This window comes from Diadema setosum, chromosome 10 (assembly GCF_964275005.1).
Source record: "Diadema setosum chromosome 10, eeDiaSeto1, whole genome shotgun sequence".
NCBI classification, from domain to species: domain Eukaryota; kingdom Metazoa; phylum Echinodermata; class Echinoidea; order Diadematoida; family Diadematidae; genus Diadema; species Diadema setosum.
The window spans coordinates 23676088-23691546 of NC_092694.1; the positions used below are offsets into that span (position 1 = coordinate 23676088).

General features: G+C 38.5%; 1 protein-coding gene across 1 annotated transcript in view; it reads right to left on the minus strand.

Moving 5' to 3' along the window:
- The window catches only part of LOC140234500 (nuclear receptor-binding protein-like), a 64302-nt gene that overhangs the window by 40690 nt on the left and 8153 nt on the right, over positions 1 to 15459 (minus strand). The window contains exons 2-4 of the mRNA XM_072314541.1: positions 10983 to 11105; positions 4370 to 4477; positions 2504 to 2634 (exon numbers count right to left, since the gene is read on the minus strand). Coding sequence (XP_072170642.1) covers positions 2504 to 2634; positions 4370 to 4477; positions 10983 to 11105 — 362 coding nt within the window. The remainder of the gene's footprint in view (positions 1 to 2503; positions 2635 to 4369; positions 4478 to 10982; positions 11106 to 15459) is intronic.

A 15459-nucleotide genomic window follows, 5' to 3' on the forward strand; every position in this document is an offset into this window, starting at 1 on the left:
GCAAGTTCTAATTACTTTACATGACCCAATCATCACAGGCTGTGCATAACTCATACTAAACTCATTTTGCAACTGCCAAATTATGGATACAGACCGTAGGGTTTTAAAAACAAAGTAAAGTGCAGTAACAAAACTGCCCATCACATTGGAAGAACCAAGTCACAGAGAAAAGAAATCCCTCTAAAAACTAGGCTTTTCCACTTCCTTTCTAATCCCTTTTTCTGGAGTACGTGTTTTATAGTGTTAGTTTTCTTTTTCTTTTACTTATTTTTTTTTCCCCCAACCGCTTGAGGCAAGAAAGTGATCCTGTGCACCCAGCATATCTTACATTTTTGGTCATCCGTAAATCTTACACGATGCCAAGTGGATTTCTTATTTAATTTAGACGTCACACTCTGGCACTAAATATACAGTGACGTGACATATCATGTCATCACTCTTAAACCCTCTCGGGGTGTCACATCAAATTACCTTTGACACTGTATGCAAACAGGTTGCCAAAAGTAATGAGAAGAGTGAGAGGCAATGGGGGTGGGGGGGGGGGGGGGGGGGGAGGGAATGGGTAAAGGCTGACATCTGTGTGGGGGAGGCTTTGTAATATGGATGTCATCCAAGACGTGTCACCAACATTTCCATTCAAGCTTTGATGGGGAACCCTGTTCCAGCTCACACTGGGACCAACAAAGCAGTCTTGGCAAAGAATTTTTTCCACGACCCGCATATTATGAGCCAGGTTTTGTGAATGGGGTCGGGTTCACGTTAAAACCTTCTCCGCTGGGGAAAAACACACAATTCCACAAGAAGCAATTTGATACAACATGCCAAGAGATAGGATGTAGGAGTCTGCTAAACCCTGGCAGATTGTACACCCAACACTGTATTTCAATTTGGATTGTTAAATAATCCTGCCTATTCGCACAAGTGTTAATGCGGGCGCCACAACGTGTGATGAGTACTAATGGATCTGATATACAGCGTATATCAGGACTAAAATGAATGCAGAAGCCAAGTCTCCCACATGCACGCCAAGAGAATGAAGTTCATCAATAAAACACTGATCTACAAGAGAAGAAAACTGGATTTCACCTTTAGGTTGGAGACCCACACCTTGTGTGATGCTATTGGACACCCAGTAACTCTAGTGTCGAGAGTAATATTCATCACAAAGCGATGCACAAATCACAATGATGTACATTGAGCCACCTGTACTAGTCTCATATCTTCCAAAGATTAAGTTGAGACCCTTGTGGATTGCAAAATGGAGTGATATCTCTCCTTGAAATGGGCCTTCTCACAGTGAACAGTGAACAGTAATGTCTTTTTCAAGTCAATTTTTCTTTTCCACAGGTCCTGCTTTTGTTTCTATTTTTCTTGTAGAAACCGTCCGAAAAGGCTATTTTGCACAAGCTGCGACTTATCGCATGTAATCTCGCACGATGGAGCTGTGTAAAACGAGAACACGCAATAAAGAAATGTCCAGCCTTCCCAATCTTCTTGAGCAAGGCCTTGCGTGTATTCACATTACACTGTCGTAATGAAGTTTACTGGATCCAGGTCAGGTTTATTAACTCTAGGAATATATACAAGAGCCACTACACAGCTACATTATTCTCGGAGCCACTATATAGGTACATGTACCTTGAAATGTTGCAAGTACAAGGTAATCAGTGTTTCCTTCTTTGCATTCTTTCTGCTTCTTATTTTACATTGTCACATATTTCCATCTCATTACAATCCTTTTCTGCCTTTTTTCCTTCCAATCATTCCCTACCTGTCCTCCGGTGACGTACAAAGTTGTTTTTTACGCCTACGGAAGATAGACACGCAAACTAAGCCGGCAGATTGTAATAAGCCTGCCTTGTACGATCATAATCAAGATGTCTCCATCGTTGAGAGGCCCAGTGAGACCGACAAGCAATGTCGTGAGTCGCCAAGCCATCCCCTCTATTCACGGGCAACACTGTGTCTCTTGGAGAAGATAGAAAGTGACGATTTCCAAATAAGAGTACCCCAACTCATGAGAGATCCTACCTCACTTGCCACATTGTGCCGGAGTAGAGAACCAGTAAGTAATGGTAATCTGTCCTCAAACACACAGACACTCTGGAAAATGGACGACCGTGATACCAGCCCAATGTCGTTTTGCCCTAGGTGGCAAGAAACAGTCAGCAAACTGTTTTCAACTGGACACCTCATGCCATATTGACAAAAAGAAGGAAAAGGTTGGAAGTCTGCTATTTGAGTTTGAATTTCAACAAGCTACCACAGGACCTCTGTATCACTCCTACAGTATGTTCTCACTGAGCCATAATGCCCCCCCCCCCCAACACAAAGTAAAGCAAAACAAATGCCACTGCAACAAACATACATGTAGCATATACACATACACAGTCAACCCTATCTATAGCAGCCACCCAAGGAAGATGAAAAAAAGTGTCCATTATAGGCAGGTGGCCTCTAAGGCAGGTTTGACTGTCTATCTACTTATGATGTGGATGCCTACCTTAAAGCTGATAGAATTTGTGTGCACCATCTCCTCCAGGACTTCTCCTGGATGTTCCTCTTGTCCTTCTTGATCCTCTTCAGGAACTGCTTCAGCGAGCCGGACGACATGTACTCAGTGATGAAGATTACCTGGGCAGGGAAATACAATACATGTACAAATGTGTAGATGCTAAAATCACTAATATATCGCTAAAAAGGCAAAAGTAGGAGACATTTCTATTTAAAGACACTGATAAAGCAGAGATGACTTCTTTGTAAACAGTATTGCAGCACTGTAAAACAAAACATTTTCACGGCATGAAATTTTCTCAATTTTCACATGCATGTCAATATAGTGAATCTTGGCTATTGCAAAATTTGCAAATGCAAACACAAACAATTCCAGCGTGACAGTATTCTAGAGGTTGGAAAGGTTTATATTTGGTAGATCTATAAACAGTTTTTTACCTTCCTTTGAATTAGACATGTGTAGAAACAAAATTTGGGAAAACAGTATATTCCACATAACCTGCAGTATTTTTGGAAAAAAAAAGAAGAAGAAAAGAACACAAAATACTGCATATAAAAAAAAAAAAACAACGATTTTGATGCTTTGAGCTTGAAGGTACAATGTACTGTAAACTGGAGGTGTAGTAGTAGAGTTTACTGCTACTATTAAAATGTTGGTGAATCACCACACATGCCATCAAGCTTTTCTGTGCCAGGGACTTTGGAAGGTGTGTACAATGTGCTACAAGGTTTCCCATATTATAGCATGCACAAGATTTTTTAACCCGTTGATGGCAAGTCCCAAGTATATTCCAGCAAATGTGTCTATGGGAACTGCTTGTTGTCGCAAAATCAGTCAGTCCGTAACGGGTTAAGCACAATCTTGACTGTGACCTTGCTTGCAAGAGACCCAGCAGAATTTGAGAAAAATCATATTTTTTTTTTCTCATTCTTTTATAGCCTCTTCTGAGTCACAATTCTGTCCAACCTGTATAAACTGATATCACACTCACCTGATATTAGCCAAGACAAAGAAAGGTCAACCCTTTCAGACTGCATCAGAGGTCATTTAAAATTGTGTGAGTGCGAGTGTGTGTGTGTGTGTGTGTGTGTGCCTGTGTGTGCATGCACAGTCTCTTTGCATAGAGTGAGGACAGCAATAAAAAAAAAATCACAATCATGTGACCCAGGAAAGTCATAATATTGTGCATTCTTCAAGGTGTTCATATAATTCTGTTAAAGCAATTTTGATAACAACTGACATCAGACTCACCTGAAGTTAGCTCAGACAATGAAAGATCTTGAAAGCTTTTCAAACACATTGGAGGGCACTTTTTTTGGGGGGGGTGGGGGTATTTCTTTGCATGAGATAAGAAGAGGACAGCTATCAACAGCATCATATTGATATGTTCACTAAAATTCAAATAAATATATGACAAGTATCATACAATTGCTAGTCTGATCTTTCCTAAAAGTTTAACTGATCTGTTGCTTTTATGCTGACCAAATTTTTTCCCCTGGCACCAGTTTCTTTTTAGCCATCCACCAACAATGCCACAATTCAAATGAAAATCAAAGAAAATCCATCATACAGCCTTTTAAGTAAAAAACATAAAAAACTTTGTGGTAGATATCTAATGATAAAAGTGCAAACAATACTTGCTGATAGAACAAGCAGGAACAGTTCAAACTTGCCTCCTCAACGTACAATGTACAGTATGCAATGTAAAAAACAATCTTCACCACAATGATTCACATGTGGGATTCAGTCATTCACAAACCTTGCTCATGCCATTGGCATTTTAAGGCAGACCTCTCTCGTGATCTACCCGAGTCATAAGCTATGCTGTACTTTTATGTGGACATCACTTCTTACCCTTGGCTTATCTCTGTCTGACTTGGTGTCTGTCCAGTACTTGTAGAACTTGACAATGTTGGGATGGTCGAGTTGGATGAGGTTGTCAAACACTACTTGGATCTTGTCCTGTGAATAAAAATACAAGTAAGAATGTAAATAAGAAATTTATGTTGATTGATTAGATATATCAAAATGAAGGTGGGGCACTGTGGCCATGTAGTAAAAAGTATTATACAATTTTTCCTTTTAAAAATCCTTTAAAAAAACAAACAAAAAAACCCTTCAGCTGTCAAAAAACCCCTCAAAAAACACTAGGCTGTGAAGTATTAAAAAAAATCACAGCTAGCCTCTCTCTCTCTCACTCTCCCTCTCTCCTGTCTCTCTCCTTATCTATCTACATGTACAACCTATCTATCTACCTATCTATCTATCTATCTATCTATCTATCTATCTTATATCTATCTATGTGTAGTATATCTACAAATTGTACCTAGAGCCATCTCTATCTTTCAGCAGAATACCAACCTTAGATGGAACATATGTATACTAATTATGTACATGTACGATGTACTGCCATGTACACATAAATCAGGATTGCTTCTACGACAGGAAGACATAAAAGTGAAGTCTTCCAATATTAGGGTTCTTTAGTGTGGCATGATTCCTCAGCTCCAGGACCATATCCTAATCCTCACGTCATTGCTTTCGGCGAGGCCACTACATAGGTATATTAAAGGTGAATTTTGTGGAGATCAGCGAATGATGTACTACTTAGGCCTACGTACTGCACACAGCAAGTACAATTGTAAATGCACTTCTGAGAAAATGTGACTAGACAAAGGCAAAACTGGCATTAAGGATGCATACATTGAATGGCTTGATTGTATCAAGGAGGTATAATACCTCCTTGATTGTATGTGCTCCCCCACAGTCATAAAAATAGTGACATGTATTCATGTCTGCTCTTAGCAGGTTCCTTTCAAAGAAAAGTCACCGTCACCTTGAAGTCGGAGATGCCAAGGTCATACAACAACTACTGAAGGCATGAGATTTTATGGCGCATTACCACCACCAGAGGATAAAAAAGGAGGTTGCCTCCACAGTAAAGAGCTTTGCAGCAATTTTACAGCTGTAAATCATACCATTTGGGGCATACTAAATATGATATTTTCACTTATTCAGATTATAAGAAGATTGTCCTAAATTGTGTGTTTGTTTGTTTGTTTGTTTGTTTTTTGTGTTTTTGTTTTTTTTTTTTTTGGGGGGGGGAATCCATGTATCTGTTTGCTTGTTTGTTTGCTTGTTTGTTTGTTTTTTGAGGAGGGGCTGTGAGGCATGAGCAAAAAAAAAAAAACCTTGTCAGGCATGTGGGTTGAGAAAGACCCTTGAGGTGCGAGTCTCACGCCTAATGTGTGAGACTTGGTAGGTCTGTGAAGTGTTCTTTCAGCAAGTCATTCATTTATTCATTTGTCCCTGCAGAGATCCCACTATGTTATCTATTTCACTGTACCACCACGACAAGGTACCTGTACATCAATGAATCCAGGCAGTTATGACTATGCATATTTGTTGATAAACTGATAAGATTAGGGACCATGAGCTCAACATGAAGGGGAACAATCTCAAAATTTTAAGCTTCATACTGTAAAGAGATATTTGATGATAGTAGAACAGATCGGAATGCTTAAAAGTAGTGGGGCAATGCCACGGATATTTCACCTCCATTTACCTTCGATCTCCAATTGGCTAAATCCAGGATTCAATAGGCTTTTCAAAGCATCTGCTGGTCGAGGCCAGTGCACTTTGTATCAAAAATACATGTATATCCTGGTCTGAACTGATGTCTAGGTTGCACCCACAAAATGTGACATCAATATAATTCAGTTTTACGCAGCAATGCACAAGGTATAAATGGTGAGAAACAAGGCAGACTTGTTAATTCCCATGAATTGAAGATTTTGTATAATAATTAAACATTTACAGGCCATATTGGCAGGATCAGCAAGCAAGCACCCACAGTCGTATTTCTGTTCCTGAAATCATCTAGGCCTATAAAACTACAGTATAGCACTGATCTATAAAATTCAAGCCCAAATTTGCTTCTTTTTACTTCAGCATTTTACGTCAACAAACTGCAGTTTCCCAAGTCGCATTTTTTCTTTCCTTCAATTTCTCGTCTCTCCTCTGTGAGTTGATAAGGACTTAATCTGCCTTTAGGACACAGCCATGAACATGAGGCAACATGATGTAGCAGTAATGACCTTTGACCAGGCAGGCACAGAAAGCAGAACATCATCCAAGTCTGCAGGGACAATAATCAAAAAAAAAAAAAAAATGTCCATACACTGTACATGCCCTGTAACACAGAAGTAAAAGTCAAGACCTTTTCTCCATTAAGGGTACCAAAGTTCAAGACCAATCTCTTTACCATGACTTGGGGTGTAGGAGAGAGATGTCTGCAGCAGTGCCAAGAGAACACAGCAAAATCTGGGAGGTTGAAAAGCTTGAAAAGGGGTTGAAGAGAGCTTTCAGGGATTGTAACATATGGTATTACCTGCATGTTACAAATGTATATATAGCCAATCTTTCCTAGATCGGACAAGCTTTTATACCTTCTGTCGGGAAATAAAAAAGCTAACTTTTATTATGAAGGCTCGTGCAGAATTAGGGAGACTTGGTAAGACTGTGTTTGGCTTTAAAACAGTTATTTTAAACGGATCAACAAAAATCATCACTGACAAAATCAAAATCAATTCTGACACACCAAAAAAAAACAAGAAACTTTAGGCTGGTTCAACATCAGAGCTAACAGCTTGGTTTTCAGTGGAGTCTTCACACATTGTATTAGGATTTGGTCACATTTCAATGATATCCCACCTTAATATCCCACCTTGCAAGGTACCCCTCAATGGACCAGAAGTTCCAGTTTTATGTTTTAAATTTAATGCAGACCTTGAGAACAAAGACTGCTTCTGACAACCACAATGCTTTCCAGTGGTTTGCCTGACAACGCAAATACTAACATGTGCAAGCTGGATTTAAGTTATTGAAAGGCATTCTGCCAGATCAGATAAATTGAAGAGTTTGTCGTATATTTAGTGCAACACGTAAAATGGGAAACATAACAACTGCTTTATAAAATGTCTCTAAACACTTCATGCAAATTCAACTCTTTCTGTCTTGCATGAGAGGACGAAACTTCATGTTTGTGACATAATCATTCAGCAGAATCTCAAGGCCAAGGTTGGTTCAAAATGAGTAAAACGATGTAGCAATGCATGGTACACCCTGTATGAACAGTCTCACAAACTTTGAAATCGAAGCAACAGCTTTGTTCCACAATATTTAACTCTTTTTATGGGCCCAGTAGGACGCCACATTCCATGACTCACTGGCTGTCAACTACACTGTACATTGAACAGTCGAAAGTAAACCATCACTCTTTCAAAACATTTGGTCCATTCTGGAGAAAGCACTTTGAGTATCAAGGTATGTTGCTTCTGCTTTTGATGTATCTTGAAGGAGGAGGAGAAATCCTTTCCCAGGAGTAAAGCCTCCTTCCAGGCATGTCTTTGTCAAGAACTCTCATCTGAACGCATGCAAATTGTATTACCTTGGGTCCCAGCACTTTATTTCCGAAGTGCATGAGACATTTGGAAAGTGCGGACTAAAGCTGTTAACATACAAACATATGTTTATCAGTGTCTCTCTCACTATCTCTCTCTCCCACACACACATCACTGGTTCTTCTTTTTTTTTCCTCCGTCCTCTTCACACTTTTTCCTCTATCATGGAAAATCACAAACCTGTTGATGATCGATGCAAAAGTTGACAGCAAACCATTGACTGTATACCCATTATCAGTGTCTGTGATCTTCACTTATTATCATTCTTTCATTGTTGTTGTTTGTTGTTTTTTTTAAGCTCAGCATCAACTCATAAGATGTTGCGTCAGGAATATCCTAAAATTATCACTACTGAAGTTAGTATAATATATACAGAGGTATTATATGTCTCATAAAATTATGTAAAATTAGACGTTTCCTTCCGAAAAGGTGATCCCACTTCCTTGCAATTTCCTGACAAGATGTTTTGGTTGAACTGCTCAAAGCAAAAGTCTATGCCTGCACTCAACAGTGTTGTGGTCTCATAGAATATACAATGTAAATAGTATCAGGATGAGATACGGTGTAGTTCAACAAACTGACAAAAGACAGAAGGACAGTCACCGTGCTCATTCATGACCCACTTCTTTCATTTTTCAAATCAAAGTTATATAATCATGATCAATTCAACTGGACACTATTCCACCCTTTCTCATCACATGACGTAAAACATACCTTTTTCCTGCAATGTCAGATTTTAGTTTTTTCTTCGACCCCCCCCCCCCCCCCCACACACACACACATAAAGACAGTAAATTTGTAGCAATCATTTGAAGAGAAACCTCAAGGAAACTGCCACCTTCTCATGGCCCACCATCTGATTCCCCAGGGGCACAACTGACATTTTGGCACCAGCATCAGACACATTTTAATAATACTGTCTCCAATGTCATGTGCACTGCTATTTAGTCAAAGCTTGCAGGAACTATGTGAGCTAGACTCCACGTCCAGGCTCTTCTCCGGCTTCAATCTGTCCTCACATCTCCACTGCCAGCAGATTTTCGCGACAAATTATTCAAAGCAATAGGCATTCATTTTTACTTGATTTATCTAGATTATATCTTTTTGCTTATCGAGTACATGGGATGATTGCCATTTAAAAGCAAATATCCTTTTGAATTGTTCTACATCTGTGATCACTTTTTGCAATCCAAGATCCCCTGAAAATTGATGTTTGATGATGATGATCCACAGGCCAGGATTTGTATAGCACCAGATAACATTCAAAAGCACAGACTCCTCCAAATAAACTCCAACATGAGCCATTCTAACTTATTTTCCTCATACCTTGTCATTTGTAGTGTTTAAATTCTATATCAAACTGCAAAACATTATTTTTCAGACTGTTTGTTAAAACAGCAAATATGATAATGTCATCCATTATAACAGTATCAACAAGCATGCCTCAAGTGTTTGGCTCAACTTATGTATGCTTTCTCTCACGCTAAAAGAATGCTGCACACTGCTGCGAAAATTAATGCACAATGCTGCGAAAATGAATGCACAATGCCTTGTCGTCTAAAATGTACAAGTGCATTATCATGCATGTGCGCCGAAATGTCATGTTATTCAGAAATGCAAAGAACATCCCGAAATGGCGAGCTGACAACATGACACGGCCACTGGGTGGGCGTGTTTGTGTCATTTTTACGAGGCTGCTCAGGTGTGCGCTCCAAGAGGGAAGTTTCTCCCACAGACAGACAAAGGAACACATAAAAGGAGCAATGATGGGATGAATAAGAACCCCGAGGGAGTAACTATATGCAGCGCGAGTATTAATGCACAATGGGAGGGTTATTGAAAGCCAGAAGGGGAAAAATACAATTAAACTGCCTGAAGTGCCAGGCTCCCAGACTTTAATTTTTAATTGTATCTTCACAAAGAAGAAGCGTGCGATAAGGTGCACTACTGTATCTCTCGTCTGGATCTTTTTAGGTGAGGGAATAGAAATTATACCGTTAGGCACACACATAAAGATGTATTATCAAATTCTAAGCTTCCTTTGTATTTTCATGAGCAGATAACCTTTGATATGAGCATGTCATTCTGCCAAAGGTATTAGTTTGGCAAGCAGACTCAAAGGTTACAAAAATTTAGGCTACAGCACACATGGGCTTGTTGGAGAGATAAGCTCACGTTACCATGGCAACATGCTATTAGGCACTCACTGGGAGGTATCTACAGTTTTATCATTTCATTGGCATGTCTGATGGGATAATATATTCATACATCCACATCAATACGATGCATGACTCTAATCAGACGAATGCTACATTGTATGTTAAAGATCATAGACAATTCACAGCTGTACATGAAATATTCAATTTTGCAAGTACCTGTATCATTCTCTTGTGGTTTTGCTTCAAAACTGTATAACTACAGGGACTAAATTGATACCATCTAACTTTTGAAATGACTAGAAAAAAAAGCAAAGGAGGGACAACTACAGTATGTCTTGGCAGTCCCATGATAGCAATGGCTCCCTGATAACGATTTCAACAGAAACTGACACAATATTAGGGGAAAAACACACTCTCTTCAAGATTTGCTTCCTGCCCCTTACTTAAAAAAAAAAAAAAAAAAAAAAAATATATATATATATATATATATATATATATATATATATATAATAATAATAATAAAATAAATAACTTGCCATTCATGTGAATATCATAAAGTGAATGAACCATATAAACCAAGTATGTAAAAAAAGGCATACATTTCAGTTTTGGGAATTTAAAAGTACAACCACTACAATACAGGATAACACTGATGGTAGCTTACCTTGGCTGACAATCATAAATGAAAATGATGTTTCTTTTAAATAAAATGAATAAATACATGAACAACACATGAATGAATGAATGAATGAATGAATGAATGAAAAAATAAGTCACTAAATAACTACCCGACTATTAAACTGAAGAGAAAATAGATACCACCAAAACAGATGAACGTGTACAAACCTCTTGGTCCTTGAAGTCTCTCCTGGCCGAGAACTGAACCTCATTCCAGACCACTTCACGACCTTCTTCCATGTCCATGGCCAGGTAGGCCACATCGATGCCTGGAACATCCCTCTGGGTCACCTGCATGATGCAGAAATGTACATAGGGGTTGTTACTGCCATCTTCTCCAGAGTAGGTCACATTTTAGTACACATGCATCCTCAGTATTCTAGCTAAGATGTACAACTATGCAGTTGAGTGGTAGTAGCAATACATAATTTCTACTCAAGTGCTCCACAAAGATTTTCCAGGTGTTCTAGCAGTAGAACCCAGCCTCTTCTCATACTTGCTTCCAGGTATTGTATTCTACAATCGACACTATAAAAGCATTCAATGACGACTTGATCCACTCAAAATACAACCTGAGCCAAGTTTGAATAGAGTCCACTTCAAGATAGCAAGAACAATGGATCAAAACCAAAATAGATAAAAAAAAAAAAATAAAAGAATCAGCTTTTACAAGCAGACTGCATGCCAGGCTATACAGAGGTGTTCCCAGGCCTCCATGTTGTTTTAATATTTGTTGTCTATCCATACATAAGGTATACATAATGTATATCTGTAAACTGTGATTGTGTATTAAACGCACTGATCCTGATTTTGGAACACCTACTGTGTCAGCCAGATAAAAAGACTCAAGCCTTACAATCATCCATGTGAACTCACTAGCATGCCCATGCTGTGACAAAATGACTGGTGACAATTCTATAGAGATCTATTTGAACTCCTCTTTCGGATGAAGGAAACTTGCAGTCAGTCTGAAACAAAGGCTAGTGTACAGTATAATGATAAAAAGCTATGCGATAATGAAGTACGCCAAAACACTATGCCTAGCATCACTATCTCTTTAATACTGTAGTGCTCTCCCCATTGAAAACAAAACAAAACAGAGAGATATTCACTCACTGAAGAAATGAACTGTCAAAAGCAATTATGGGAATAGGACACCTGGACACTTCTGTGATATTTTTGGACACAACATGTCTTCTGCATGAATCATGGATTGCGTGCAGACGTACAACTTGTACTTTACCAAAGTAGAAAACCACTTTCTCTCTGAAGAAGAGGGAAAACTCCCCTACACATTCAATTCAATTTTATTTAAGAGTAAAAATTAAACTTAAACAAAATTAGAATTAAATGCATTAAGTCAAAATGTTGAGGTTTATTGAAATCACACACACACACAAAACAAAACAAAACAAAACAAAACAAAACAAAACAAAACAAAACAAAAAACAAAAAACAAAAACAACCAGGGAGGTAAGGAATTCCATTCTTCTGTTCTCAGTGAACAGTGGTTCTGTCACAGGCAAATACAAATCTGGAGATAATGCCGTGACCTTTCAACTTTCCCTTTGGTTTATGAGAATATCATATCAATTTTGTCAATAACTTGAAGGAACCACAATTGGCTCTCCTTTTGGAAAGGATATCACAACTACAATACAATGCAAACATGACTTGTTGCACAAAATGTAATTTGAACAAGAGAAAAAAAAAGTATTCAATTCAAATAGAGATATTCAGTGATAACTTGTGTGTCATCCAGTTTCATAACTACAGGTACAGTGTACATTGTACAATGTACGGTGTACAACTGTATGTGATAATGACGCATCAAGTTTGATTTGATACATGTAGAGGTGACAAACATTGATTTTCTTGAAAACACAGTACATTATGCAGAATTTTACAGAACTTTCTGTAACTATTTCAGTTACAAATCATACATTTCTGGTCAGTTTCCCTTTGTTTGTGTTCATTTCTTTTAAGCTGTTATAGTATAATGAAAAAAAATTCTTGCTTGCAGGATTTTAACCTCCTTCACACAGTCAATTAAAAAAAAAAAATGGAGTGAAGTTCCACAAGTCCTCTTAAACTAGCCCCTATCACTGGACAAGAGATTATAAAGAAGGTACAATGTCCCTATCTGTTTCATGTTTTTACTTCTTGTTTTACTTCTTGTTGAATAATTCACAGAGATGAAACTTTTAGATTTTCACTTATAAATTTGATACATTTCTGGTCAGTTTCCCTTTGTTTGTGTTCATTTCTTTTAAACTGTTACAGTATAAAAAAAAGAAAAAAAAATTGCTTGCAGGATTCTACCCAACTTCACGTAGTCAGTTCAAAAATATGGAGTGAAATTCAACAAGTCCCCTTAAACCAGCCCCTATCACTGGACAAGAGATTATACAGAAGGTACTGTGTATCTGTTTTCATGCACTGCTTGTTGAATAATTCATAGGGTAGATGAAACTTTTAGATGATCCGCACTGCATGATTCAAGACTCTAGGAAATGAATGTACATGTACATAATGTAGCTTGATACACAGGATCCTGTACACCCATGCTTCTTAAGTGTCTCAGCCCGAGGCCCATTTTGGCTCATACAAATTTTTTCGAGGTTCAGTTAGATTGATTAGAAATCTTTTTTTATTTTATTTTTGGCCGACATCGTGGCCCACCCAGGAGAGTTTTACAGACCATTGGTAGGAGGGTTTTACCATTCCTCAAAACTCACGCAAATTTGGGGTTATCACATTATATATTTTTAAAGTTTTTGCATAATCTTAGCTCTATTAAAAATACATTCCTTTGAATGAAAGGAGACATGATACAATTGTACATCAACATGGCAGCACTTGGTTTCCGTGGGCAGGTCCGAGCTATACACACATTTTACATTAAAACGATTGTGTTCATTGACTCTAGAGAAAAATGTTTCTGGCTGAAACTCATTTGTGATCGCACTTTTTTCCATGTTTCAGAAACTTCTCTCTAACCCCATAGATACTGTAAGACATGATATACAGTTCGACCTTGATTATCCGGCCATGGTCGGGACTGGCGCTCATCCGGATAAGCGAATTGGCTGGATATGGGAGACACAATGTTAATGTGATATAGCTGCCGTCCAAACTGCCGTCCCAGTGCGCTGGCAGCTAGGCAGGTACTGTAGCATACCCCGCAACGGTGGTGTAATCTATGCTAGCCTGCGCAAAATTGTAGTCCCTTCTTCAGAAAAATAAAGTATATCTTTATGTGAAAATCATACATGTTTTACCTCATTAGATATTGAGAAACCTATCATGCACATCTTATGAAATTAGTGAAATAGGTCCATGAAAGTCACTGTTTTTTCTCAATTTTTGGATGAAAGAAAGAAGTCCTTCACTGCCTGAACGCGTCCGGATAATAGAGATTTCCGGATAAAAGGAGGCCGGATAATAGAGGTCAAACTGTACCTGTATTCATGGCATGACAATTTCGCGAATTGGAGCCGACGGCCTTTCTCGCAGCATGAAATTTTTCGTGAATTGCCACTACAACGTGTAGCATCCAATGCATATTGTGTAGGCAAAAACTTTCACATGCATTTTAATTTCGCGAATTTTGGCGCTCGCGAAATTCGCGCGGTCGCGAAATTTGCGAAATTAAAATGCACGCGAACATTCCTTGTTTTACAGTAATCAAAATGGCTTTCTGTTTTAACAATTACGCAAAACTCCCAGAAAGTTGTTTGGAAATCCTTCATTCTGCAGCAGAAGTGAGTTGAAATGCACCCTTTACGACACTCATGCCTTGCCTTGCTCTTTAGTGTAGGCTTGTTGTCAGGAATACTGAGCACACAGTACAAATCTTTCCTTATCAAAATGATGAAGGGTTCCATGGCAACAAAAGATGTTTACCTACGTAGCTTGTGTACAAGAAATAAACAACAACCTACACCACAATTTTATCAGGTGTGAATAGTTTTCGTTATGAGTTTATGAGAAGTACAATGTGTATTGCTCAAATATTCAGCTAAGATTTGCGTCCAGGGGGAAAGCAGCAGCAAATTTGGGTCTGCCTGAAAGGAGACTAATACATGGGGCAAATGTGATCGGCAAACGTCAGCATGTCCAGTGCACACTTGGCATGTCTAGACCTCTGATTAGTCATGAATGAGAGAGGCGACTTGCTGTTGAAATGTGTGCACTGGTGGTAGTACTAGTAGAACCACGCTGCCACACTGACTGTATACCATTATGTGCACTTCTTCAGCTGTACGAACATCTTTACATTGCTCACTGCAAAAAGGAAAAATGCAGACACACTCACACACATTTATTGACATACAGTTTACATTGTACAGTATTGTTGAACAAGCAGTTCCAAATACAATGTAGATTGTATGAGAGGACCAATGTGTTTGTAGAACATACACTGTATGGCTTGAAATATTGTAGCCTGACAATTTACACATTGTTAGAATACAAACTTGCCAGGATATTTTACATATCCTGTAATTATGCAGAAATTGAACGACACCAAATCAAATACTAAAGAGTTCAATTCACAGCAGTACAGTCCAACAGAAATTCTCCAATTTCATGCCCAAGGACAGTGTAGACACTTTTGTGTGAGCTGTTACTGATGCTTACAAGT